We start from the raw sequence: 27,891 nt of genomic DNA, 5'->3' as shown, positions 1-27,891 counted from the left end.
CATTATTAAAAAAAAAAAAAATTGAAGAAGACACAAAAAAAGTGGAAAGATATTCCATGTTCATGGATTGGAAGAATCAACATTCTTACAATGACCTTATTACTCAAAGCAATATACCAATTTAAAGCAATCCCCATCAAAATCCCAATGGTATTTAAAAAAAAGTAGAACAGAAAATCATCAGATTTCTATGGAAAAAACAAAACAAAAAACCAAACAACCAAAGCAATCCTGAGTAAAAAGAACAAGGCCAGAGGTACCACTCTGCCTGACTTCAAATTATACTACAAAGTGACAACAATCAAAACAGCATGGTAGTGGCAGAAAAACAGACACAAAGATCAATGGAACAGAATCGATGACCCAGAAATAAACCTCCATATATATGGGCAAATAATTTCTGACAAAGATATGAAAAACATACAATGAGAAAAGAAAAGCCTCTTCAATAAACGGTGCTGGAAAAATTGGAAAGCTACATGGAAATGAATAAAACTAGACTTCTGTCAACATACACCAAAATTAACTCAAAATGGAATAGAAGACCTGAAACAATAAATTGCATAGAAGAAAACATAAGTATTAAATCATGGACCTAGGACTTAGAGAGGATTTTATTAATTTGAGCTCAAAGGCAAGGGAAGTAAAAGCAAAAATAAATGAGTAGGACTACATCAAACTAAAACACTTCTGCACAGTAAATTGAAAAAAAATCAACAAGGCAGAGGCAACCATCTGAATAGGAGAATATATTTGCAAACATCTCCGATAAGGGTCTAATATCTAAAATATATAAAGAACTCATACAACGCGACAATAAAAAAATTAACTAATTAAAAAAATAGGCAGAGTACCTGAATACACACTTCTCCCAAGAAGACACATAAATGGCCAACAGACATGAAAAGATGGTCAACTTCACTAGCTATTAGGGAAATGCAAATCAAAATCACAATAAAATATCATCTCACACTTGTTAGAATGGCTATCATCAACAGGACTAGTAATAACAAATGTTGGAGAGGATGTGGAGAATAAAGAACCCTCATACACTGCTGGTGGGACTGCAAATTGGTACAGCGCCATGGAAAACAGTATGGAAGTTCCTCAAAAAACTAAGAATTGAATTACCATATGATAGAGCAATCCCTCTTCTGGGTATTTACCAAAAACCCTAAAAACATTTATCTGCAAAAATTAATGTACCCCAATGTTCATAGCAGCATTATTCACAGGTGGCCAGGACATGGAAGCAACCAAAGTGTCCTATAATAGATTGGATAAAGAATATGTGGTACATATATACAATGGAATATTATTCAGCTATAAGAAAAGATGAAATGTCATTTGTGACAACATGGATGGATCTTAAGATAACCATGCTAAGCAAAATAAGTCGGATAGAAAAAGTTGAAAACCATATGATATCACTCACATGTGTGTTATAAATCTAAAAACAACAAACATATCAGGCTCATGGACACAGATAGTGAATTAGTGGTTACCAGAGAGAAAGGGAGAGGGGGAGGTAGACAGGGCTAAAAGGGGTCAAATATTTGGTGACGGAAGGAAATCTAACTATGAGCAGTGGACACACAATGCAATATATATACAACATACTGTTGAATTGTATGCTTCAAACTTATTAGATTTTGCTGATCAATGTCACCTCAATAATTTTTAATTTAAAAAAAAAAAACACTGCCATTTGCGACAAGATGGATGGATCTTGAGATTATCATGCTAAGCAAAATAAGTCAGACAGAAAAAGATAAGAACCATATGATTTCACTCATATGTGGGATATAGAACTAAAAGCAAAAAATGAATATGACAAACAGACTCATGGACACAGACAAACAGTGGTAACCAGTGGGAAGGGAGTGAGGAGAGAGGTAGACAGGGGTAAATGTGGTCGAATATTTGTTGATGGAAATTTAACTTTGAATGGTGAACACACAATGCAATATACATATGACATATCATTGAATTGTATAATTGAAATCTGTTGATTTTATTAACCAATGTCACCCTAATAATTGTAAATAAATAAATAAAATGAATATCAGACAAAATAGGCTTTAAAACAAAGACTATAACACAAGACAAAGAAGGACACAGGAATCCCACTTCTGGGTAATTAGCCAAATAAACCCAAAACACTTTTTCAAAGGGACATGTGTACCAGTGCACCATTATTTACAATAGTCAAGATATGGGGGCAATCTGGGTGTCCATCAATGGATGAATGGATAAAGAAGTGGTACAGATGTACAATGGAATATTACTCAACCATAAAAAAAATCTTGCCACCGCAACAACACAGACCGACCTAGGGAATATTGTGCTGAGTGATGGAACACTGACAGAAAATGATGAATGTCATATAATTTCACTTTTATGTGGAATTTAGAGAACAAGATAAACAAACAGACAAAACAGAAACAAGCTCATAGATATGGACAGCATTTTGACAATTGACAGACTGAGAGGATGGGTGAAGGAGGTAGGGGATTAAGAGTTACAAATTGGTAGCTATAAAACAGTCATTGGGATGTAGAATATAGCATGGGGAACATAGTCAGTAGTATTATAAAAACTATGCATGGTGTCAGATGGGCACTGTATTTATACAGGTGATGTTATATAAATGTGTAGTCACTGTGTTGTACAACTGAAATATAATATTGTATGCCAATAGAAATTTTAAAAAATAAGTAAAAATGAAGTTCAGCCTCAAAATCAAAAATAAAAAAAAGTTAATAAAATTCTAAAATTGAACTATTGTTGCTCTGAAACACATGGAAATTACGATTAAATTAATAATTATATGATGTTCAGTTTTATTGGAGAAACCAGGCATTAAATAACAAAGAAACCAAAAGATAGATTTCATTTTACTCTGATTGAGACAACTACATGTCAAGTAAATATTTTAAGTAATTATTATTACCCTCTTTTCTCACCTCATCATTTTCATGGCTACTTGAATTCTTCCTTGATGATTTATACTGAAAAATATTTTAAAAACATACTTTATTTTTCCTTGATCATATGAAATCTCTAGTAGTAAATTATATGTGAGGTTTATTCATAATTTGGTATTTTATTAAATTATCTGATGCCAAGTTTAATTATATAACCAGTTTAAATACCTCTACTACTTACTAATAGCTAACACAAACAGTACCTTCTAAGTACTTTACATATATCAAGTAACATTTCCTCCTTAAATCAATCCATTTTCCATTCAGTTTTACAGTCTGAGGGTTGTCTTAAATCCTTTTTTTAAATCCAGTATATCTAATACATCAATTGTTTTTGTTATCTCAGATTTACTTCTGAATTTTCACAACTATCACAGTATCTTAGGTCCCCATTATCTTACACCTAGTCTGTAATCTCACCATTTAAAAATGTCATCCATTATTAAGAAACCTACTGATTTCAGGTAAAAAAAATACTATATTAAATGTATATATTGACTACATAATAATAATAGTAATGATAACAGCTAAACTTATGCTAGAGCTTACTATCTGGCACTGATTGAAATGTCTTACCTGTCAGGCACTGACTGAAGTGTGTTACATGTATTAACACATTTAATCTTAATAATAACTCTGATGTAAATACTATTATCTTCATTTTACACTGAGGCGTAGAGGTAATATGGTCAATATAAAAAAAATGCTAGTATGTGAAAAAGTGCTTCTTAGAATCAAAAAATATACAGTATGACAACAAGCAGAGTTCTTCTGATTTCTCACCACAAATAATCCTGCAAATCAGTGGCAGAGTAATCTCAAAACAATACTTGCAAATCATGACTCTCTTGTTGAAAAACAAATAACTTTTGGATTATATCCAAATTTGCCTGGCATTCAAGATTCTATTTAACAGCCTCCTTTACTTATGCAGCTTTATCTTCCATAACTCTTGGAAAAACAAATTACCTATCTGATAGCTCAACCACAAATTAGAGGCTGAGATTTAAGACAACTATCATTAATCTACAAGGGTGCTCTTTCCAGCTGATCCCAAACATAGTCTCGATATGCTTTCAATCCAGTGTATTAGCCACTGAATGGAATTGGCATGTGTGAATAACCTATTTGCTATGCTCGCTTATGTCACTTATTCTTGGTTCTACTCTACTTCAACAAGAGTGACATTTGGACAGCAGACACTAGGACTCCAAGATGGCATCAGTTATATCAGCAAAGGAGAAGAAACTCATGGATGTCAAAATAGAGAAGCTGCCAAGCTAGAAACTGATGTGGGATTTTACCCCTAAAGGCACTGTTGAGCATTTCTAAGAGGTTATTATCAATCGGTATTTCTTTCTTATTACAAAAAGTATGTAATAAGAAAGAGAGCATTGCTGGAGTTTCCATAATGCTTTAAAACTACTGTCTTTCTTACAAGTAAATAAACAGTGAAGCAGCTATGCAAGTACCATTTAAGAGGGCCCAGTGTGGAGGGCACAGTCTGCATTCCTGATCATGACTTTCTTTGCCTGGCAGCTCTGATCTTTGCTAAATCCTTTCATGTCCTAATTGAGAATTAACATCTAATAAAATATGACTGGTACAAAAACCACCAAAACAAAACAAAGACAACTGAGTGAATGATAAGCTAATATTTATTAAGTGCATACTCTGTGGCAAGTGCTGTCTAAGCACTTTACATTATATCATTCCATACTTTTAACAATCCTGTAAAGATACTATTAGAGTCCTTTGAAAATTTAAAAAATATATATATATATATGCTCAGCAATGTTAGGTAACTTGTCAAAGTTGCACAGTTAGTAGATATACCAAGTTAGAACTAGAATCCAAGTCGTTTGATTCTAGAAACCCAGGTTCTTAACCATTATGCTATTCTCCCATCTTTAAATCCTGAATAATTAGTAGGTATTTGCCAGAAATTAAAGAACTGGCATTCCCCCCAAAAAAGGAAATATAAAAGAATGGAAAAGTTCGGCTTATGCAGAAAACAAAGAGTAATATGGCTAGTGAGGAGAGTAAATTGTGGCAAGTAATAAAAGTTAGAGAAGTAAGTAAATATGGCCAATGAAGTTTTTAAGATACCCAAACTTTGTTATTAATAATGGAAAGCTAATAAAGAAATTTAGGTCAGGGATCTCTCCGAAAGCTGTGAAGCTACAGAAAGGGAGATGATTAAGAAGGTATTACAGTCAACTGTACTTTAATTTTAAAAATATGTCATTGCAATTGCCCAGACAAGAAATAAATGAGGGCTCCAACAAAAGCCAGGGTAGTAGAGATGGAAAAGAGGTGAATTGGAGAAAGGATGTTTAATTAACATCCTGGTAACAATTACGTGAGGGAAAAGAGAGGGAAAGATGAGAAGGACTGAGATATAGAGCTTAGACAATAGAGCAGATATCACTACCACTAACAAAAATAAAGAACAGAATAGAGGAGCAAGTTCCATGGTGGAGGATGGCAGAAAGGGGAGACATATTGAATGTGCAATATATGTAGGGCATCTAGACAAACAGAAATACAGGTCTGGAGACCAGAAAAAAAGTTATGGGATGTAAATTCAGACCCAGATCAATAAAAGAGACATCTGGAGTAATAAAAGCTTCAGACAGAGTGTTTAGAGTAATAAAACGAGGATGAGCAAGCACAAGAAAAGTTAGATGAGAACATCAAAAAGAAAACAGAAGAATATGGGAAGAAAAATATGAGGCATAAACTAAGAAAGTAGTTTCAAGAAGAAAGATGTGGGCCTTTCGAGACACGCTTCTCTTGTGGAAGTGTATTTTCTCTTCTAATAAATTTTTCCTTTTCTACTGGAAAGGAAGGAAGGAAGGAAGGAAGGGAGGGAGGGAGGAAGAAGGAAGAAGGAAGCAGTGAGGAAGGGAGGAGGGAGGAGGGAGGGAGGGAGGGGAGGAGGGAGAGAGAGGAGAGAGAGAGAGAGAGAGAGAGAGAGTAGAGAGAAAGAAAAAGAAAAAAGAAAAAGAAAAAGAATAAGAAAAAGAAAGAAAAAGATGTGTCATCACTGTCATCTCCTAAACTAGATTTTGTCATTAGTAGGTATATGTGAAGCTCTAGTGAGGGGCTATTTCAATGAAGAAATGGAGGTGAAAGCCAGACCGCACTGTAAGGAGTGATGAGAAATTAGATACCTAGAAATGGAAAGCTTGGCCCTAAAAGAAAGCAAAGAGATAAGGCAACAGCTGAAAAAGGAATCAGGGATAATGGTAGGGGTCTGAGAACATTTATAAGATGGAAGGTAAACAGATAGGACATAGAAGAGTAAGTAGATAATTGATAAAGGAAAGAAACAGGATGATGCAGTCAAGAACTTAGGCAATAAAACTTGTATTATTGTTACTCAATTATTATTTTAATTAAAAAATCCATTATACATGAAAACATAGTTTGTATTACTGCACATTAGATATTACTGTACATATCTAAGACCCAAAACTTAATATATACATAGATTTGAAAATATTTTATAAGTCCAAATTTTTTACAAATTTAACTCAGCTGTTCTCAACTAATATTAGTCTAAATAACTGAAGTTTTATTACACTTAAAATATCACAATAGAGGCCTGTTCAGAAACAGAAAGGCCAGTTCATTTCCGAAGCTTATATTAATTACATAGAAAAGAGAGTAACTGCACAAACTCTGATTCAAAACAAATCAGGTTATTTCACAAGCCCAGTTGGCTTCCTTATTCCAGTACAAAATTAACCATGATCATAAAAAACATATAAAAATAATTTCCTTGGGAGTAAGTCTTTAAATTAAAATATTATACTATAGGGAGACTGGGAAAATGGCGCAGATGGTAGAGGCTTTGTACATCTCCTCTTGTGACCACACCAGAGCTTTGATGGAGACATGGAGCAAACAGCAAGCAGAGTCACCTGGGGTCTGAATAAACATAAGCCCTAAAACTAGAGAGAGAAATAAATAATCTGGCAACAGTAGGAGGTAGGAGGGGATAAAGATGCAAGTATGACTGGTCCCAAGCTCCTGAGTGGGACAGAAGCAATGGCAACTACAGCCAGCAGGTGCAGACATTCCTCTTAAAGGGGCTGTGTCTGAGACCGGACTTTCGTGGTAACGAACTCGCTCGCTCTGAGCAACAGCATGGGGTTGGCTGCTTGAGGGGTGCCATGGACTTATAGGTGGACACTGAATTGTCGGAGCAAGGGCCAGGAGGTAAGGCTTTCTCCTGGGCAGAAGAGCTGGTGGTACCCATTGTTCCTCTGTTGATCCCTCCCCATTAACAATGTGCGGAGGCAGGTGCAGCCACAGCTGAGACATCCTAAAACTGTCTAACAGAGGTCGCTCTGCCCAGAGGATTCCCTGAAACTCTGCCTCCCCCAACTCGTGACCCTACCCAAACCATATCCAGCAGTGTCTGTGGTGTGCCCTGTGCCCCTTGGTGAGCAGCTCCAAGCCCTGCACTGGTGGCACCTGGCCTCGGTTTCTGGTATGGCCTCTTGAGGTAACTATAAGCACAGCATCTGTGGATTGCTTGCTGAATCTTAACAGGTGGCCCTGGAAGGGTAGAGGCTTGGACTAAATTTGGCCTGCAGCTGAACCCCTCCCAGGACTGTGCCACTGGACACCAACTACACAAAACCATGTTAATAAGACCAGGAAACTTAGGAGCTTTGTGTAGTACATGGAAACAGACACAGAAAGCTAGCCGAAATGGGAAGACAAAGAAGCAGAAACTATATGAGAGAACAGAACAGAGATCCAAATATAATGCAGTCAAGTAATCTAACAGATGCAGAATTTAAACACCGGTTATAACAATGCTCAATGAACTTTAGGGAAGTATAGATGAAAATCAGTGAGAACTTTAACAAGGAGATAAAAAAACATAAAAATGGCAGTGGAAATTATAAAAGGGAACCAGTCAGAAATGAAGAACACATTATCTGAGATGAAGAGGGAATCAACAGAGTGGATAAAGAGGATCAAAACACCGATACAGAGGATCAGTTAGCAGAGAACACCCAATCAGAACAGCAACAAGAAAAGAGAATCCAAAAACATGAAGATAATTTAAGGAACCTATGGAACAAAATAAAAAGTAACAACATTTGCATTACAGGGGTGCCAGAATGAGAAGACGGGGAGCAAGAAGTGAAAAACCTATTTGAAGAAATAATGATGGAAAACTTCCCTAACCTAGTTAAGGAAATATACATACAACCTCAGGAAACTCAGACAGTCCTAAAAAACATGAACCCAAAGGGGCCCACACCAAGACACATCATAATTAAAATGCCAGATGTTAAATACAAAGAGAGAATCTTAAAAGCAGCAAGAGAAAAGCAGTTAGTTACCTACAAGGGGCACCTATAAGACTGGCAGCTGATTTCTCAAAAGAAACCTTGCAGGACAGAAGGGCTTGGCACAAAATATTCAATGTGGTGAAAACCCAGAATCTACAACCAAGATTATTTTATCCGGCAAAGCTATCATTTAGTGTCAAAGGACACATAAAGAGCTTCTCAGACAAGAAAAAGCTAAAGGAGTTCATCACCACCAAGCCAGTATTACAGGAAATGTTGGAGAGATTTCTTTGAGAAGAAAAAAATATGTAACAAAAACATGAATAAAGAGTGGCAATAACTACATATCTATCAACAAGTACCTTAAATGAAAAAGAATTAAGTGCTCCAATCAAAAGATAGGGTGGCTGAAAGGATAAGAAAACAAGACCTTTACATAATCTGCCTAGAAAAAACTCACTTTAAATTAAAAGACACACAGACTAAAAGGAAGGGGATGGAAAAAGATACTGCATGATGGACCTAGAGGATATTGTGCTGAATGGAGTAAGTCAGAGAAAGACAAATGCCACATGATTTCATGTACTTGTGGAATCTAAAGAACAAAATAAACAACAGCAACAAAAGCAAAAACAAACTCATAGATACAGAGAATATTTTGAGGGCTACTAGACGGGAGGGGGCTTGGGGAGGTAGGTGAAAAAGGGCAAAGGGATTAAGAAGTACAAATGGACAGTTACAAAATATTCATGGAGATATAAAGTATAGCATAATGAATACAGTCAACAATACTGTAATATATAGGTAAAAGGGTAGAAGGGCACTAGATTTAGTGGGTTGATCACTTTGTGAGTTATATAGGTCTCTAATCACTATGCTATATGACTGAAACTATTATTGTATAGCAACTATAATTGAAAATAACTCATGGAATTATACACTGTAAATATGAGCAACTAATTGTTTATTATATTTCAATAAAGCTATAAAAAAATGAAAAAATATTATACTTTATTTATGAAATCAGATATGTATTTTACAAGTCATATGTTTAATCACAGCCGTAATGAGATACATTTGAAGAGAATTATATATGGCATTTCAATAAATCAAATAATCTTTAAGATTAACTTGGTTTAGCTATTCTAATACTTTTTAACTTTTCTGGTTTAGAAATCAATTGGCAAACACATTTAGAAATTCATGTGCTATATCATTCTTACAAGAAATTAAAGCTACTAATTTACATTAAATGTAATTTATAAACAAGAGGTTAGATTTTCATATTTTGTTGTATATTTTATTAAAATAATATTAATACACTTCTGTAAAAGATTTTTTAATGAAATAATGCATTTCCTGGAATACCTTTACTTCAAGAATTGTAGTGATTTTATTTTGGCAACAAGGACATAAATTTTATTAACTAGAGTAGTAATCTATACTATAGTGGCCAGGGAATCTAAAGAGTTAATGTAACTCTCCTACAGTGATTTACTTCTCATATAATCTAATTTATCTTTTTGTTCACATAATCTGGCCAATACGTTAAAACATTTTTTACTTAGTTTCAAAGGCTTGCCTAATAAATATACTACTCAAAATTAGTCATGGCAACTAAGCAGCAATAATAGAGCGACACACATACACAAGCATACATACAAACACTTTCAGTAAATATACTGAATAACAACAACATGAATAATTTATCATGAAACACAAAGAAATCCAGTGGCTCAGTCATTTATACTTGTTAGAATAGTTACACAAAAGCTCATAACGCAGCAAAGCTAAAGGAGCCATCCCTGAGTCAGTTCAGTAACAATTTGGTATAAATCTCTAGAATCGTATATTTTAATGTTTAATAAACTATAAATCCAGATTAAGTTCAGTAATATATCATTTCAAAAACTCTTTTGATTCTTGGGAGATACATGATTAGGAGAAATTTTCTTTTTGAATGAAAGATATTTCATAGAAATCAATATTTTAATCATGAAAATATCGGCAATTCTGAATAATGGTTTTGACTTAATTTAGAGAGCAGTAGCTCAACTTTATAATTTTTTTTCACATCTTAGGAAAAGATTGTTGACATTCAATTTTTTTCAAGTGTCCTAACACTGACATCTTCTGACTATTGAGGAGAACTACATATCTCCTTAAAACATTTCCCAGTGACTGAAGTTTATCTTTGTACCTACTTTATTAATATCTATTGGATGATGATTATGTAATAGACATTTCAAAGATTATCTCATTTGATCTCTTAGCAACTTATAAAATAGCAGTATTACAGAAGGTACGTTTAAGCCACAAAAATAAAATACTTGTCAACAAATGATGCTATTAAATTAAACTATTTTTTAAAGGGTCACTGAGGCCTCTATTAAGACTTTATTAAGAAGTTCACCTGAGTTATTATAAAATATTTTTAAAAACAATAACACTGCATTGATTTGAAAGTGTTTGTTCATTTGATATTAGGCTATCCACAGTAGGTAAACAGGCAGTATAGCATAGGCTTTGGGTTCAAATCTTGACTCAGCTGCTTAATAGCTATGTGACCTGAAGCATATTACTTCGCCTCCCTGTGCCTTAATTTCCCCATCTGTAAAATAGAAATAATAATAATTGTAATTACTTCATAGGGTTGTTATGAAGATTAAATGAGTTGATATTTGAAAAGTACTTACAGTAGTGCCTGGTTCTTAGTAAGTGCTATGCAAGTGTTTTGAAAAATAGACTTTGTCTATTTTTACTATACTGGTAGATCAAATAAATATTAAAATCTCTTTCATTAGTCAGAAATACTAAATTTTCCCCAAACCATTAGTCACTCATTAAGTTCTACCTATTAACAAATTTTATTTAATGCCTTTGTTCAAGGCCACATAAACTACAAGAGAGGACTTAAAAATAAATGACGGAATGTAAATATAACTGCAAATCTGTAATGGGTTGGGATAAAAAGACTTTCACCATTACTACCCAAGGTTCTTACTTAGAATGCCCTTCCCTTTTTCCTCATGTGTTTTATTTTTTCATTCTCTCTCATATTGATAAGGTAACATAAAGCTCATTTAAAAAGATCTAGTAATTATTTGTTGAAGGATTAAACTTACCACAAATTTACTAAGACATATAATATTTTTGTTTTGGTCATATAATACTACTTCTAAATATACATTATATTCCCATATAAGGAAACAGATCAATGTGCATTAGAACCAACTTCCAGCAAACAGAGAAAAACATGAAAAAATATTTTTACTTATTAGTGATATAAACTTCAAATTGCCTATAATTTAGCTTAGAACTAAGTATTCAGATAAAATTATTATTAAATATAAATTAAGCTTTGAGAAGTAGAAAAGGTACACAAGGACAACAGCTATTCATGGATCAGAAGCTACATTGTTTGCACTGTTCATTAGAGTTGGAATTGCCAATAATGGATTCTGACTAGTACTAAAGATTATTCCAATTTCAATGATTGGCATCTGCAAATATAGCACACCTTAACCAAAAAAGATAATATCACAATATTTACAAATGTCTACACAGTAAAATTTTATTAAAACTATGCTAACTAGAAATTTGGAATAATTCAGATGGTCTGAGCCTTTAGTTTAGTTAAGATAAAAGACCACTTTAAGATATTTACTAATGTAATAAGAAGAAAATAAAGTGGTGGAGAAAACACTTTTAATCTTTTTTTAGAACCACAAAAGTAGCATTTATTTACACAGAAACAGTTAAAGCTAAATGCAAACGTGTTAACTATTGAAACAAATCCAATAAAAGACTTTTTCTAGGCAATTCTTTTAAAACATTACTACATATTGCTAGCAGTGGACCAAACATTAAACTTTCTTGTAAAGTATTTGATAAATCACAATTCAGAGTGATCTACTCATTTGTAATTATCTAAATTATTGAAATTTTATGGCTATAACTGGATCATATTATCTATACCACATACATGTGGGAAATCAAGATAAATAACACATTCACTATATTTAACTAGAGCTATATTCTACTCTAACACAAAATTGATAAAATTAAAACTAATAACAAAGTAAATTTTACAATTTTAATTAAAGTACCTTGAAATATTCTTTTCTAATCTGTTTGCTCCGTCTCCTTTCTTCAGTCTGCCAGATTATAGGTTGAGATTCTGGCCACTGTTGTTCATCTATTTGATCCTTCTGATTTTCTAAGGGCTGTAATGAAACAATTTCTTTTAACTAAATAAAGGAAAACAAAATATTAAATATAATAGTAATTTAATTTCCTCTTACCTGCCATGTGAGGGGTGATAATGGTGAATTAACTTCATCTGCTGAGACACTAAAAAATTAAAGATGCTTTAATATGTTAAAGTATTTAGAATTACCATTAGGTATATATTATAAATATTATAAAGTTGTCTATTTTTTTTTACCAGAAATCTAAAAAATTTACTTATGCCTGTGCCTTGAACTAAGAACATAAAACTTAAAAGTTGACAAAACTTATTTAAGTCTCCTATCAACTATACTGCTTTAAAAAAAACATCAAAATGGGCTTATTTAATATCACCTTATACATAGGACTACTCTAAGGACTTTTTAGAAGCCAAAAGAAATAAAATACCTATAAACATACAGTAAAAGAATAGACAGGATATTTGTTACATTAAAATCATTACCTAAAACTGAGAAAAAGAAAAAAAAACTAATATTATTAGACAAATTCTGTCTTAATGCCAAAGAGTTTAGGAGAGTAATTCTTTTTTTGCCTATTAAATTAATGATCATGAGCCTCTAACCATCCATTCTGACATGCAGGGGCTGTGGTAGAAATTCTTTTCCTCTAGATTTTTCAGGAGTAAGGTAAAGTGTGTATGCTATTCTTAGGTAGCAAATTTGACCAAGGAGTTCCATTAGAAAAGATACAAAAACAAAATGTCCCCTTGAGCTGGTATTATTCAACATTATTGTGGAACTTCTATACAGTACAGTAATAAAAGAAACAACACTTAAAAATTAGAAAGAAACAAATTTCCAAAATTTATAGAAAACATAATTATACAAGGAAAGTAAAATACGAAAATTTATTATTGTCAAGAGAAATAAGGTTAACGGTTACAGAAAAATATATACAAAAGTTAATAGTTTTCTTAAAAAATTTCTTTATAAAGGTTTTAGAGAGAAACCTGGGACACCTGGTTCATCTGACAAATTTCTAAGGTGATTCGCAAGCACTAAATGACTGTTTAGCATTATTAATTATTCTGGATACTACTTTCATTTTAGGCCAGAATTATGATATAATAAAGTTGTATATAATTGTTATATACAATAAAAGTAGATGAGCATTTAATAATTAAACAAAAAAAGTTAATAGTTTTCCTATACATCAACTATAACAAATTATAAAGAAAAAAAAATTAGAAGAAATCTCATTTATAAAAGGAAAAAAAGTAAAAAATATCTAGGGAAAAACTTACTGGACATTCACAAAGACCTACATAAAAAAACTACAAACGTCTAGTAAGGGAACTGAATGACTGGAAAGTTCTTGGGCAGAAAGACTAAATATTATATGTATAACTTCTTCAAACATATTTTTTAGCTTGTTTTAGAAATCTGATAAGAGAGTTACAAAGTTAATTTGAAAAATGGATAACCAAGAAGACAAAAATTATATAATAAAGGGGAATTTCCCTACTGGGAAATTACATATATTCTATTAAATTACAGAAATAAATTAGTATAACCTCCAGAATCTATAGATTTTTAAGTGGAAGAGAAGTACAGGACCACAAGTAGAACTTATAATAAAAATAAAATTTTAAATCATTGTGGAAATGATGAATTTTGTAACAAAGAGTGTTGAAAACAACCAGTTAACCAACTGTAAAATACTGAAAGAAAAAAGAAAAAGGGAGAGGAGGAGAGGAAGTAAGAAAAGGAAGGAAAGAGGGAGGATGAGAGGAAGGAAAAAAACTATACTTCTTACTTCATATCAAATACTAAAATTAATGAACTAAAAGATTTAAATATAAATAAAGGTGAAATCACATAATTACTTGAAAAACATGGGCAGTACTTTTTTAAATGTTGGCATGGAGAGGGCATATGAAAGAAATAAATCTAAATATTGACAAATTACATAAAAATGTAAAAATTAGAATTTATATCTGGCCAAGATAAGAGTTAACAGTGACAAGATTTATACTCTGACTGAAAACAATAAAAGAACAGACAAATATATAAAATTATACTTTCTAAGATACTGGATATCAGGCAAAAAAATACATTTATCCCTTAGACATGGTAACAAACAAGGTGAATCCTACAACTGAGTCAGGTTGCTGCAGTAAGAGAGTTTCCAGGCCACAAACCAGAGAGGGGGAACTAAGGCTGGGCCCAGGGGTCTCCTTCAATTGAGGAAACAAAGCTGAGAGCCAGGGAGAAAAAGGGAGATGGAGTTAACAGGAGAAAGTAACAAAAAAAAAAAAAGAAAGAAAGAAAGAAAAAAGAGCAATGCACAAAGAACTTAAGAGTTCTACAGCGGCATCCTTCAAATTTTCAGCTAAGTAATGATCACTGATCATGCATGTGAGGAAACTACTCTAGGCAAAACAATCCCCCGAAAAATTAGAGAGAGTAATATTCAGACTCACGTAAGACTAAGAATAGTACCAGTTCTCACTAGCCAGACTGGAAAACCTCATAGTTCATGGGGCATCAGGCAGAGTACTAAGCAAGGTCTTACTGCAGTAGGTGGGTAAATTTGGTCCTAAACTAATATCTCATTATAATCATCTGTTATGTGATCCCATATAGGAAGTCAAAAAACAAGTCCCCAAAATATCAAATTGTTACCAAATAATTTAACAATATCCCAGAACAAAGTGAGAGGACATTTATATCACAATATCTAGCATCCAAGAAGGTGAAGTTCACAATGTCTGGTATTCAATCAAAAATTCAACCAGGCAATCAATGTTCAAGAAGCTAGAGAGAAAGACTGAACATGTTAAGCACACACATAATAGATATAAAATAGATAAAAATCAAAGTTTAAGAGACAAAAAGAATATCTGAAATCAAAATAAACTGGATGAGATTAACTACAGATTAGGCATTTCATAACAAATGATTAGTGAACATAAAAACATTGAAAAATAACCAGCAAAAATCAAACACAGAAAGAAAAATACTGAAAAAGAAGGAATAGAATAGCAGTGATCTGTGCGAAATTTCAAGTGGCCTAATAATATATACATAATTAGGGTTTCAGAAGAATAGATCAGGTGACAGAAAAGATATTTGAAGAAATAATGGCCCCAAATTTTCAAATTTCATGAAAACAATAAACCCATAAAGAAACTCCATGAACTCCAAGCAAAAGAAACATGAAGAAAACTATGCCAAGATACATAATAATCAAATTACTTAAAAATAAATGATAATGAGAAAATGTAAAAAGCAGCCAGAGAAAAGACACATTAGGTTCAGTGAAACAAATACTGACAATAGAGTTTGCATTGGAAACAGCACAACCCAAAGGACAATGGAGAAACCTATTTAAAGTACTGAAAGAAAATGAAAATGTTAGCCTAGAATTTTATACTAGCAGACATATCTTTAAAAAATGAAGGCAAAATGACACTTTCAGACATACAAAAGCTGAAAAGACTCAACACTGGCAGACCAGCAGCAAAAGTAAAAAAGTATCTTTTTCAGGTAGAAGAGGAATAATCTACATGGAAATATGGACCTACAGAAAGCAATAAAAGGTACTGGAGATGGGAACTAAGGGAGGAAAGATAAATGACATTATTCTGATTAAATATCTTCAAAGAAACTATCAACTGTTTAAAGCAAATATAACAATGTACTGCAGTGTTTATAACATATACAGAAAAGGTGTGGTAACAATACCACAAAGACCAAGAGGGACGAAACAGAAGTATACTGAAGGTTCTTATACTTACTATATATGACAATGCCATAATAGCACTTGAAAGTAAACTGTGGTGAGTTAAATATTATACTTTACACCCTAAAACAACCAGTAACATAACATAACAAAGTTATAGCTAATAGGCCTAGAAAGGAGATAAACATAAATTTAAAAATATAATTTGAAAAATGGCAGAAAAAGAAGACAGCTACAAAGAATAGATAAGACAAAAAAGAAACACATAAGACAGTAATTAAACCCATTAATATCAATAATTACATTAAATACAAACCATCTTAACATTGCAATTAAAAGTCAGATGGTCAGATTTGATTTAAAAAAAGGAAAATGCTATCATCTGCTAAATATAAGAAACCCACTTTCTTCATAAAGATACAAATAGGTTAAAAATAAAAGAATGGAGAAAGATATATTAACATTAAGCAAAAGAAAGCTGGGATGACTATATTAATATCAGAAAAGTAGACTTCAGAGCAAAATTTATTACCAGGATCATAAAGAAGGTCATTTCATAATGTCCTTCTTGGTAAATTTATCAAGATGACATTACAATACTAAACATTTATGTATCTAATAAGAGCTTCAGAATAGATGAAGGGAAAATAATAGAACTTTAAGAGAAAAACAAATGCACAAGTAGTTTTGAACATTTCAGTTATCAGTCTTAATAAATGATAAAGCCAACATTGTACCATGCCCAGGGGATGGTGGGGTGGTGATGATGAACAATGACAAAAAGAAGTATGTATTTAGAATGTCAGATGGTATTAAGTTCTGTAGAGAAAAAAAAAATTTAAAAAGTTATAGAAAAGGAACAAAAAAATTGGGGAAGCATGCTCTTTTACATAAATTGTTCAGGGAATCCCTTGCTGATGAAGTGACACTTGAGAAGAAACCTGAAGTCAAGGGAATAAGCCATATGGTTATCTAGGGATGAAAATCTTTCCAGGCGAGGGCAAAATCCTTGAGGGTGGCCAAAATGCCTGATGTGCTGAGATACAACAAGGAGGCCAGTATAGCTGGAGAAGCAATAACCATGAAGAGCAAGGCAAGAAAGGAAGATGGCAGGGAGCTAAATAATGTAGAGGTTTACAAGTCCTTAAAGAACTCTAAGTTTTTATCCTAAATGAGATGGGAAGTCATTAGGGAATTGTGAAGAATGGCATGATGTGACTTACATTTTCAAAATATCGGAGACTTTTTGGAAAACAGACTAAAGGAAAGTAAGGGTCAAAAAGAGACCTGTTAGGATGATCTTTTGCAATAATTGAAGTAAGAGATGGCTGAGGCTAGGGTGGTAGGTATGGAGGTGGTGGTAAGATGTGATCAGATTCTGGGTATATTCTGAAGGTACAGTCAACAAGATTTGCTAATGAATTAGATTTGGGATGTGAAAGAAAGTAACAAGGATGACTCCGTAGATTCTGAGCTAAGCAACTAAAAAATTAAGTAGACGTTCTCCAGAATGCGGGAAAATGCAGGATAAACAGGTTTAGAGGTACAAGGAGGGAGTTTAAGAGTATGGTTTTGGAAAGTTAAGTTTCATATGCCTGTTATACAGTAGTCCCCTCTTATCTACAGGGATACGTTCCAAGACCCCCAGTGGATGCCTAAAACAGCAGATAGTACCAAACCCTATATATGATGTTTTCCTATATATGCATACCTTTTCACTTAAAGGAAAAACTTTACAGCTTTTCTTTGGCATATCCAAACTGCCATCATTACTACTCTTACACTTTGGGAATATTTCTAAGTAAAATAAGGGTCACTTGAACTCAAACACTGCAATATCACAATAGTTGATTTGATAACCCAGACGACTACTAAGTGACTAAAGAGCAGAAAGCATACACAATGTGGATACACTGGACAAACAAATGAGGGAGAATGGAATGGGACAGCTTAAGATTTCATCACACTACTCAGAACAGCAGATAATTTAAATTTATGAATCGTTTGTTTCTGAAATTTTCCATTTAATATTTTCAGACTGTTGGTGACTGTGGATAACTGAAACTACAAAAAGCAAAACTGCAATAAAGAGGGAGGCTACTGTACATCCAGTGGAAGTGTTGAGTAGACAACAGGTAATACAACTCTACATTGTATATATATGTACACATATACACACATGCTCATGAAAATATTCATGCACACATATATAATAAAAGGTCTAAAGAGAAAAATACCAAAATACTATGACTTATCTCGGGGGAATAAGATAATGAGTGATGTTTACTTAATTTTTTCCTTGTGTTTAAATTTTCCAATTTTTCAACAATAAAGCTATATTACTCTTACAATCAGGAAAAATTTTAAATAATTTTTATTTTGTTTTAAATAAGGAATTGGGTGACTGTTTTTTGTTTCTGTTTTGCTTTTCAATTACAGTTGACATTCAATATTATTTTATATCAGTTTCAGGTGTACAGCAGAGTGGTTAGACATTCTGGGTAATTGTTTTGAAAATGAGTTGAAGTAATAATCCTGTGAAGAAAAGGCCAGGATTAGATATCACAGTTTTCAGGTTGTGGCAGCTGGGGTTTTCTCAAGAGAATGTTAGGAACCTGGGGAAGAAGGAAGATGAGAATGAAAGGAACTGAGAGGGAAGGTAATAACAAACTTTAAGGAGAACAAATATGTAATATAACAGAATCAGAATTCAAAAGGGGAGAGTGGGTTAAATCCAGTTAAATGATTTTGAGATAGATGGATGTTTCTAGACTTGGGTACAAAAAGGCATCTTGAGTTTGAATTCTGAAAGCCAAAGTGAAAAAGGGAAGAAGAAAGGGCAATCTCAGAATAGAGACCAGGATACAGAATACAGATATGTGCAACCATGCCGGAATAGAGAAAGAAGTATTGTACCAAGCTCTAAAAGGTATCAGTGGAAGAGTTCATGAGATTAGGCTCTCGAAGTAGGCAGAAACTCGAGATATTAAGCTTTTAAGCTTTATCCTGAAACTTAGAAAGGACCCTTAGAAGATAATACATGAGAGTTGCATAGTCAGACTTGTGTCTTAAAACTATCACTCTTACATTACTGAAGAACAGAGCTTTAAAGGTAGACAAACTGAAGTAAGGAGATATGTCTGGGGACTGTCCCAGTAATCTAGGTGAAAAAGACAGGGCCTGAACCAACACAAATGCAATAGGAATGAAGAGGTTGAAGCAGATGCAAGTAACGTTAAGAAGCTATAATTTTCTATGATTGGATAGGGAGGGGTGTGTAACAGAGAGGAATGTCTGATGATTCCAAAGTTGCTGACTTGGGTAACTATATAGTGATACATCTACTCAGACATACTATATATAGGACAAAAATAGGTTTTGAGGAAAATAAGTTCAGTTTGGACTGTGAGGTGTCAAGAAAAGACATCAGTGGGATCTGGGGGAATCAAATTGTTCTTGTTACCATGTTAAGACCTGGGGTTCTGGAGCCATACAACTGGGTTTGAATCCTCACTTGTACCACTTACTAGCTGTGTAATCTTGAGCAAGTTAAAATAATTTCTTGAGTCTCGGTCTTCTCATAAAATGGAAATAACAACAATAACAACTTCATAGAGTTATTATGAAGATTAAAGGAAACAATACATCTAAAGCACTCAGAATAGTATGCACATAACAAACATCCAACAAATGTTAATTCTCTCTGTGTGTACTTCTGTACCTAACCCACCCCCTAGCCTTGGACCTTCACACTCCCACAGGAATGACTCAAGAGTTGAGTCTAATGAAAACCTTCAAATCATCAAAAGAATAAACAGAAACTTTCAAGGTCTTCTAGTTCTCTGTAATTAATATATGTGCACTGAGACCATGTATTCATATAGAAGAACTCAGTAAAACACAATTGAAAAGAAATCAAAAAGTAAACTATAGAAAAGAAACACAATCAATGACGAAGAAACACATTATTCCTAGCAGTAATAGTAGTAAAATACATGTTTACTGAATTAGTGAACAAATGATCTTATCATCAAGACAAAATACAGGTATCAGCACAAAAAGAGATCAAATCAGCATTTTGAGATTTGTTTACATCAAAAATATATTTAGCTCATTCTGTAATACATATCCTCTTTAAATTATCTAGTTATATTAAGTCAATATGATTTGTTCAATTAAAGCCCACATACGGGAACAAGTCACATTATAAAATATTAAATATAACAGGTAAGATATTTTTATACCTCTTTTTACATCCCACAGTTTGTTTTGGCTTGTTTCTTGTAACAGAAGTTGAATGATTAAGAATCCTAGAAGTAAATTAACATATTAAGTCCAAAACATATTAAAGAGTATATATAGTATATACATACGATATAAAAGGTCACCATAAAAAATTGTATCTGGTCCATGAAGATCTTTGCTAGAAAATAATATTTAAATATTATTTAGATCAGATGCTCATGAGCACACTGGCTATTATGAAACAATAAAGCTTACCAACTCTTCCACATATCTTCTTTTATAAACCATTTCTCAAGTCTTGGATGTCTTCTAGCCAAGCTATTGCCCTGCGCATTACTAACTTTTGCTGAGACAGTAAGTAAAAAGATGCAGATCGACTGATTTAGTGTGCCCAGCACAGCAAATGATAGGGCTATGCTGATGTAATATATAACCATTTTCCCAAAAGCCAAATAATAAACATTAATTCTAAATGCAAAGCCAATACTGAAGTTTGATTCTTTTTTAAAAAAATATCACAAGTTTATTATTTTTTTAATAATCAAATGAAACTATTCAAATAAAACCAACAAAAGAAAAATAAAGAATGCTTAACCATTGTATGACAAAACTATTTGTCCATAATTTTATGTAATTTAAACATTAATCTCAAAGTCAAAAGTAATGATTATAACATGTTTAAGAGTTTTTACTATTTTCTTACTAACTATAGATATAAATGTAACTATTCTTTTTATTTTAAATTTAGTTTTATAAGGAGTAAAGTATCTGACTTTTATTCAAAATAAAGTCTTCAGATGTCAACTATCAAAAAATAGAGGAGAAAAGAACTTCAAATTAAAGCTACATATTGATAACTAAAATGCATAATGAAATAAATATAACCTGATAATTACAGAAAGATGGGTAACGTAAAGAAACCAATTTTCATTATCGCAGTTTCCTCACCAGTTTGAATCTACTAGAGCCTCACGAGGAGTCACAGAAAGGGCAAAAGACATCAGAGGCAAAGCAGTCTAACTTTGCACCAATTAATTTTGAGATTAATGACATCTTTATTCTTCTTTGTATGGGCACACACTAAAATTCTACCGAATCCACAAATGCAGAAGAATTAATAAAATATCTAAGACTATTAGGAAACAATACATCTTTAAGAGTGACTTAACAAAAGGAGACATAGTGGATTAGATGAAGCAAAAGATCGAATCACCAATTTGGAAGATAAGGTAGCAGAAAACATCCAGTCAGAACAGCAACAAGAAAAAATAATCCAAAAAAGTGAGGATACTTTAAGGGGCCTCTGGGATAACATCAAGCTTAACAACATTCGTGACATCAGGATAACAGGAGAGGAGAGCAAGCAAGTAATTGAAAACCTATTTGAAGAAATAATGATAAAACTTGCCTAACCTGGAAAAGGAAATAGACATACAAGCTCAAGAAGCACATAAAGAGCTTCCCAGAAAAGAAAAAGCTAAAGGAGTTCATTACTGCCAAACCAATGTTACATGAAATGTTAGAGAAACTTCTTTAAGAAGAAAAAGGAAAAAAGATCAAAAATGCGAATAATACAATGGCATAACTATGTATCCATCAACTTTAAATGTAAATGAATTAAATGGTCCAATCAAAAGATAGGGTGGCTAAATGGATAAGAAAAGAAGACTCTTATATCGGCTGCCTACAAGAAACTCACTTCAGATTGAAAGACACAGACTGAAAGTAAAGGGATAAAAAATATATATTTCATAAAAATGGGAAAAGAAAAACCAGCTATGGTAGCAATACTTATGCCAGACAAAACAGATTTTAAAACCAAGGTTATAACAATAGACAAAGAAGGACACAGTAATCTCAATTCTGGGGATCTATCCAAAGAAACCTAAAATATTACTTCGAAGGGGCATGTGAATCCATTTGTTTAATGCAGCATTATTTACAATAGCCAAGATACGGAGGCCATCTGGGTGTCTATCAGTGAATGAATGGATAAAGAAGAGGTGGTACATATATATAATGCAATATTACTGAAATCTTGCCATCTGCAACAACAAGAATGACATAAAGAGTATTGTGCTGAGTGGAGTAACTCAGAGAAGGACAAATGCCATATGACTTCACTTATATGTGAAATCTAAAGAACAAAATAAATGAACAAACAAAACAGAAACAAACTCATAAATACAGAGAACATTTTGATGATTACAAGATTGGAAGGAGTTAGGGGGATGGGAGAAAGGGAGAAGGGATTAAGAAGTACAACTAGGTAGTTACAAAATAGCCATTGCAATGTAAAGTATAGCATAAGGAATATAAATAATATTGTAATAACTATGTATGATGTCAGCTGAGTACTAGATTTATTGAGTTAATCACTTTGTAGATTATGTAGATATCTAATCACTATGTTGTGCACCTGAAACTAATATAATACTATATATGGGCTATAATCGAAAAATAAAAAAAATATATTAATTTTTTAAAAAGTAAAACATGCTCCTTACATTATGACCAGATATCAAACATTTTAATGCATTCAAAAATTAGACAATTATTACAGTAATGGCATTGCATATTAATACTTAATCTAAAAAGATCTTATATTCATATTCACTAACATTTGAAAAAAAGGAGGAAGAGAAACATCAGAGAAAGACAAATTGTTTGGCACATATCTAAAAAATAACAAGTTATTTAAAGAGTAGCTATTACCTATATTAACGGCTCCTATTACCTTTAAATTGGGTGATCTCATCTTCAAGCAATCGATTAACTAGTAACATTATTACTGAATACATACTATATAGAAGGCACAGTTCTAGGTGTTGTTTTGCACTGATTACAATACTAGCACAAAAACAAGACTCATGAAACATTACTAATGTATCTAGGCTAGAAGGAATAATTTGAGTCACAGAGATACATGAAAAACTAATACAACAATAAAACTGAAAATACAGAAACAATATATATAACAATGTTAAAACCTAAAATTTATGCACTGAAATGCTGTTCTTACCACAATTAGAGAAATGGATAAAGTTGTGGGTTCTTGTTAAATCAATATTTTCAACCCATAATGATAAATACAATTCTTTCACCTGCCAGATAGAGGAGATACAAACCACTAAAGCTATAAAGAGTGTGTGGTGGCTTCCTTCAACAAACTTCTTGTTTTTTATTTATTTTTTATAGTGACATTGGATAACAAAATTCAATAAGTTTCAGATGTACACTTTAACAGTAAGGCATATACACATTTACACTGTGTTCACCTCCCATAATTAGATTTCTTTCTGTCGCCACGTATTTGATCCCCTTTACACAGTTTACCTCCATGTTTGCCCCTCCCCACTATCCTCTGGTAACCACTAGTCTATTGTCCACGTCTAATTGTCCCTGATTGTTTGTCATGTTCATTTGTTGCTTTAAGGTTTATATCACACATATAAGTGATATCATATGACTTTCAACTTTCTCTGTCTATATTATTTCGCTTAGCAAGATTATCTCGAGGTCTATCCATGGTGTTGCAAATGTCAGTGTTTCATCTCTTCTTATGGCTGAGTAATATTCCATTTTATACATGTACCACTGCTTCCTTAGTCAATCATCTATCATAGGACACTTCAGTTGTTTCCATGTCCTGGCCACTGTGAATACTGCTGCTATGAACATCGGTGTGCAAATATCTTTTCGGATAAGGGTTTTCAAGACTTTGGGGTAAATACTTAGTAGAGGGATTGCTGGATCATATGGTAGATCGATTCATAGTTTTTTGAAGAAACTCCATACTGATTTCTATAGTGGCTGTACTACCAGTAATGTATGAGAGTTTCTTTTTCTCCGCATCCTCTCCAACATTTGTTATTACTTGTCATGTTGATTGTAGCTATTCTAACAGGTGTTAGATGGTATTTCATTGTGGTTTGGATTTGCATTTCCCTAATAGCTAGCAATGTTGAGCATCTTCTCATAAGTTTGCTGGCCATTTGTATAACCTCTAGGGAGAAGTGTTGGTTCAGGTCTTCTGCCCATTTTTTGAATGGATTGTTTTTTTGTTCTTATTGAGTTGTATGAGTTCTTCGTATATTTTGGATATTAGACCCTTATCGGAGGTGTTGCTTGTAAATATATTTTCCCATCCAGATGGTTGTCTCTTTACCTTGTTGATGATTTCTTTTGCTGAGCAGAGATTTTTAGTTTGATATAGTCCCATTCATTTATTTTTACTTTTAACTTCCTTGCCTTTAAGGTCAAATTCTTAAAATCCTCTTTAAGTCCAAGGTCTTTGAGTTTAGTTCCTATGTTTCCTTCTATGCATTTTGTTGTTTCAGGTCTTATATTCAGGTCCTTAATCCATTTTGAGTTAGTTTTGGTGTGTGGTGATAGAAAACAGTTTAGTTTCATTCTTTTGCAGGTGATTTCCAGTTTTCCCAGTGCCATTTATTGAAGAGGCTTTCCTTTCTTTACTGCATGTTTTTGGCTTTTTATTCAAAAATTATTTCCCCATATAAATATGGGTTTACTTCTGGACTCTCAATTCTGTTCCATTGGTCCGTGTGTATGTTGTTGTGTCGTTTTGATTACTGTCCTTTGTAGTATAATTTGAAGTCGGGCAGAGTGATTCCTCCAGCTTCGTTCTTTTCTCTCAGAATGCCTTTGAATTCAGAGTCTTTTCTGCTTCTATACAAACACATAGTTTTTTGTTCTATTTCTTTTAAAAATGCCGACGTAATCTTGATGGGGATTGCATTAAATCTGCATAATACTTTAGGTAATATGGTCATTTTAACTATATTGATCCTTCCAATCCAAGACCAGAGAATCTCTTTCCATTTCTCTGTATCTTCTTTGATTTCTTTTAATAAAGTGTTACAGTTTTCATTATATAGGCCCTTCACATGTTTTGTTAGATTTATTCCTAGGTATTTTATTCCTTTTGTTGCAGTTGCAAAAGGAATTATTTTTTCCACTTCTTTTTCTGACACTTCATTATTAGAGTATAGGGACGCTATGGATTTTTGAACACTGATTTTGTATCCGGAAACTTTACTGTATTTGCTTATTATTTCTAGTAATGTTCTTGTGGAGTTTTTAATGTATTCTATATAGAGAATCACATCATCCGCAAATAGTGACAGTTTGACTTCTTCGTTTCCTATTTGGATGCCTTGCATATCTTTTTCTTGTCTGATTGCACTTGCTAGGAACTCAAATGTTATACTGAATAAGAGTGGTGATAGTGGACAGCCTTGCCTCATTCCTGATCTTGGAAGGTTTTTAGTTGATCACCATTCAGTATGATGTTGGCTGAGGGTTTGTCATATATGGCCTTCATTATGTTAAGGTGCTTTCCTTCGATACTGTTTTTGTTAAGTGTTTTGATCATAAATGGGTGCTGTATCTTGTCAAAGGCTTTTTCTGCATCTATTGATATGATCATATGATTCTTAATTTTTAATTTGTTTATGTGGTATATCAGATTAATCGATTTTCGTACGTCGATCCATCCCTATGCCTCTGGGATGAAGCTCACTTAATCATGGTGTATCATCTTTTTAACATGTTGCTGTGTTCGGTTGGTTAGTATCTTATGTAGGATTTTTGCACCTGTGTTCATGAGAGATATTGATCTGTAGTTTTCTTTTTTTGTGTTATCTTTACTAGGTTTTGTTATCAGGGTAATATTAGTCTCATAAAATGAGTTAGGAAGTATTGCCTCCTATTTGACTTTTTCGAAGAGGTTGAGGAGAATAGGTATTAAATCTTCTTTGAACGTTTGGTTGAATTCACTGGCGAAGACATTTGGTCCTGAACTTTTACTTTTTAGTAGGTTTTTAATGATTGTTTCAATTTCCAGACTGCTGATTGGTCCATTTAGATTTTCCAGTTCTTCTTGATTTAGTCTAGGAAGGTCGTATCGTTCTAAGTACTGGTACATTTCTTCTAGGTTATTAAAGTTGGTGTTCTATACTTTTTCATAGTATTCTTATATGATCCTTTGTATTTCTGAAGTATCTGTCGTAATTTGCCCTCTTTCATCCCTGATTTTGTTTGTGTTCTTTCTCTTTTCTTTATTGAGACTAGCCAGGGGTCTGTCAATTTTATTAGCCTTCTCAAAGAACCAGTACTTTGTTGCATTTATTTTTACTATATTTTTCTTTTCAATTTCATTTATTTCTGTTCTAATTTTGACTATTCCTTTCCTTCTGCTGACTTTAGGCTTCATTTGTTCTTCCTTTTCTAGTTTTTCAAGATGAAGTGTTAGGTTGCTATTTGGGATCATTCTTGTATTTGGAGATAGGTCCGTAATGATATGAACCTTCTTCTTATGACCGCTTTTGCTGTGCCCCAGAAGTTTTGATACATTGTACTATCATTATCATTCATTTCTATGTATCTCTTGATCTCTCCTTTTATTTCTCCTCTGACCCAGTTATTCTTCCGTAGTATGTTGTTTAATCTCCATGTATTTGTGGTTCTTCCCATTTTCTTTTTACAGTTATTTCTAGTTTCAAAGCATTATGATCAGAGAATATGGTTAGTACGATTTCAACTCTCTTATATTTGTTGAGGCTATCCTTGTCCCAGTATGTGTCCCTCTGGTCCTTCTTGTTTTATGTTATATACTTCATTCAGTTCTGAATATTTGGCGTGTGGTTACCATTATGAATATGAAAAGAGTTACAGTCGTCCATTTTCCTCTGTGTGTGCCTTATCTCCACTCCCCTTTGTGAATTTGGATCTTTAAATTCTCCCCTTTTCAGTCATTGTTATCTCAATTTTTTTCTATATATGCTGAACATTCATTACTATCTTGTTATAACAATTCTCTTATTATTTAAGCTTATAATGCCCTGTTCTTAGTAAAGGTTGCATTCTTCTGCTTCTATTTGCCTGATAATCACTTTACTCTTAATTATGTTTTTTTTTTTTTTTTGGTCATTTTGTTTTAGGTGAACTGACCCCTTTCATTTCAGTATTTCCTGTAGTGCAGGCCTCATAGTGGAGAATTCCCTCAATTTTTGTATGTCTGGAAAAGCCTTAATTTTTCCTTCATATCTAAAAGAGAGCTTAGATGGATACATTATTCTAGGCTGGTAGTTCATTTCACTTAATAGTTTAAATATTTGATTCCATTCCTTTCTGGCTTGTAAGGTTTGCACTGAGAAGTTCAAGGATAGTCTAATGGCTTTACCTTTATAAGTCACTGTTTTTTTTTCCTCTCTGGCTGCCTTGAGAATTCGGTCTTTGTCATTGATTTTTGATAATTGTAATACAATGTGTCTTGGTGAAGGCCTTTTTAGGTTGAGATAATTGGGTGTTCTGTTGACTTCTTGAATTTCAAGCTCCAGCTCATTCCTTAGCTTTGGGAAATTCTCATCCACTGTTTGTCTGAA

General features: G+C 33.0%; 1 protein-coding gene across 1 annotated transcript in view; it reads right to left on the bottom strand.

Annotated features, from left to right (window-relative positions):
• The window catches only part of LRCH2 (leucine rich repeats and calponin homology domain containing 2), a 114,980-nt gene that overhangs the window by 19,783 nt on the left and 67,306 nt on the right, over window positions 1-27,891 (bottom strand). Inside the window, exons 13-16 of the mRNA XM_039878924.1 lie at window positions 20,485-20,550; window positions 12,610-12,658; window positions 12,415-12,531; window positions 2,967-3,011 (exon numbers count right to left, since the gene is read on the bottom strand). Of these exons, the coding sequence (XP_039734858.1) occupies window positions 2,967-3,011; window positions 12,415-12,531; window positions 12,610-12,658; window positions 20,485-20,550 (277 nt within the window). The remainder of the gene's footprint in view (window positions 1-2,966; window positions 3,012-12,414; window positions 12,532-12,609; window positions 12,659-20,484; window positions 20,551-27,891) is intronic.

This window comes from Pteropus medius, unplaced genomic scaffold (genome assembly GCF_902729225.1).
Source record: "Pteropus medius unplaced genomic scaffold, Ma_sr-lr_union100, whole genome shotgun sequence".
NCBI classification, from domain to species: domain Eukaryota; kingdom Metazoa; phylum Chordata; class Mammalia; order Chiroptera; family Pteropodidae; genus Pteropus; species Pteropus medius.
Note: the sequence above shows the minus strand (reverse complement) of the source record. Positions and strands in the feature narration are given on the sequence as shown.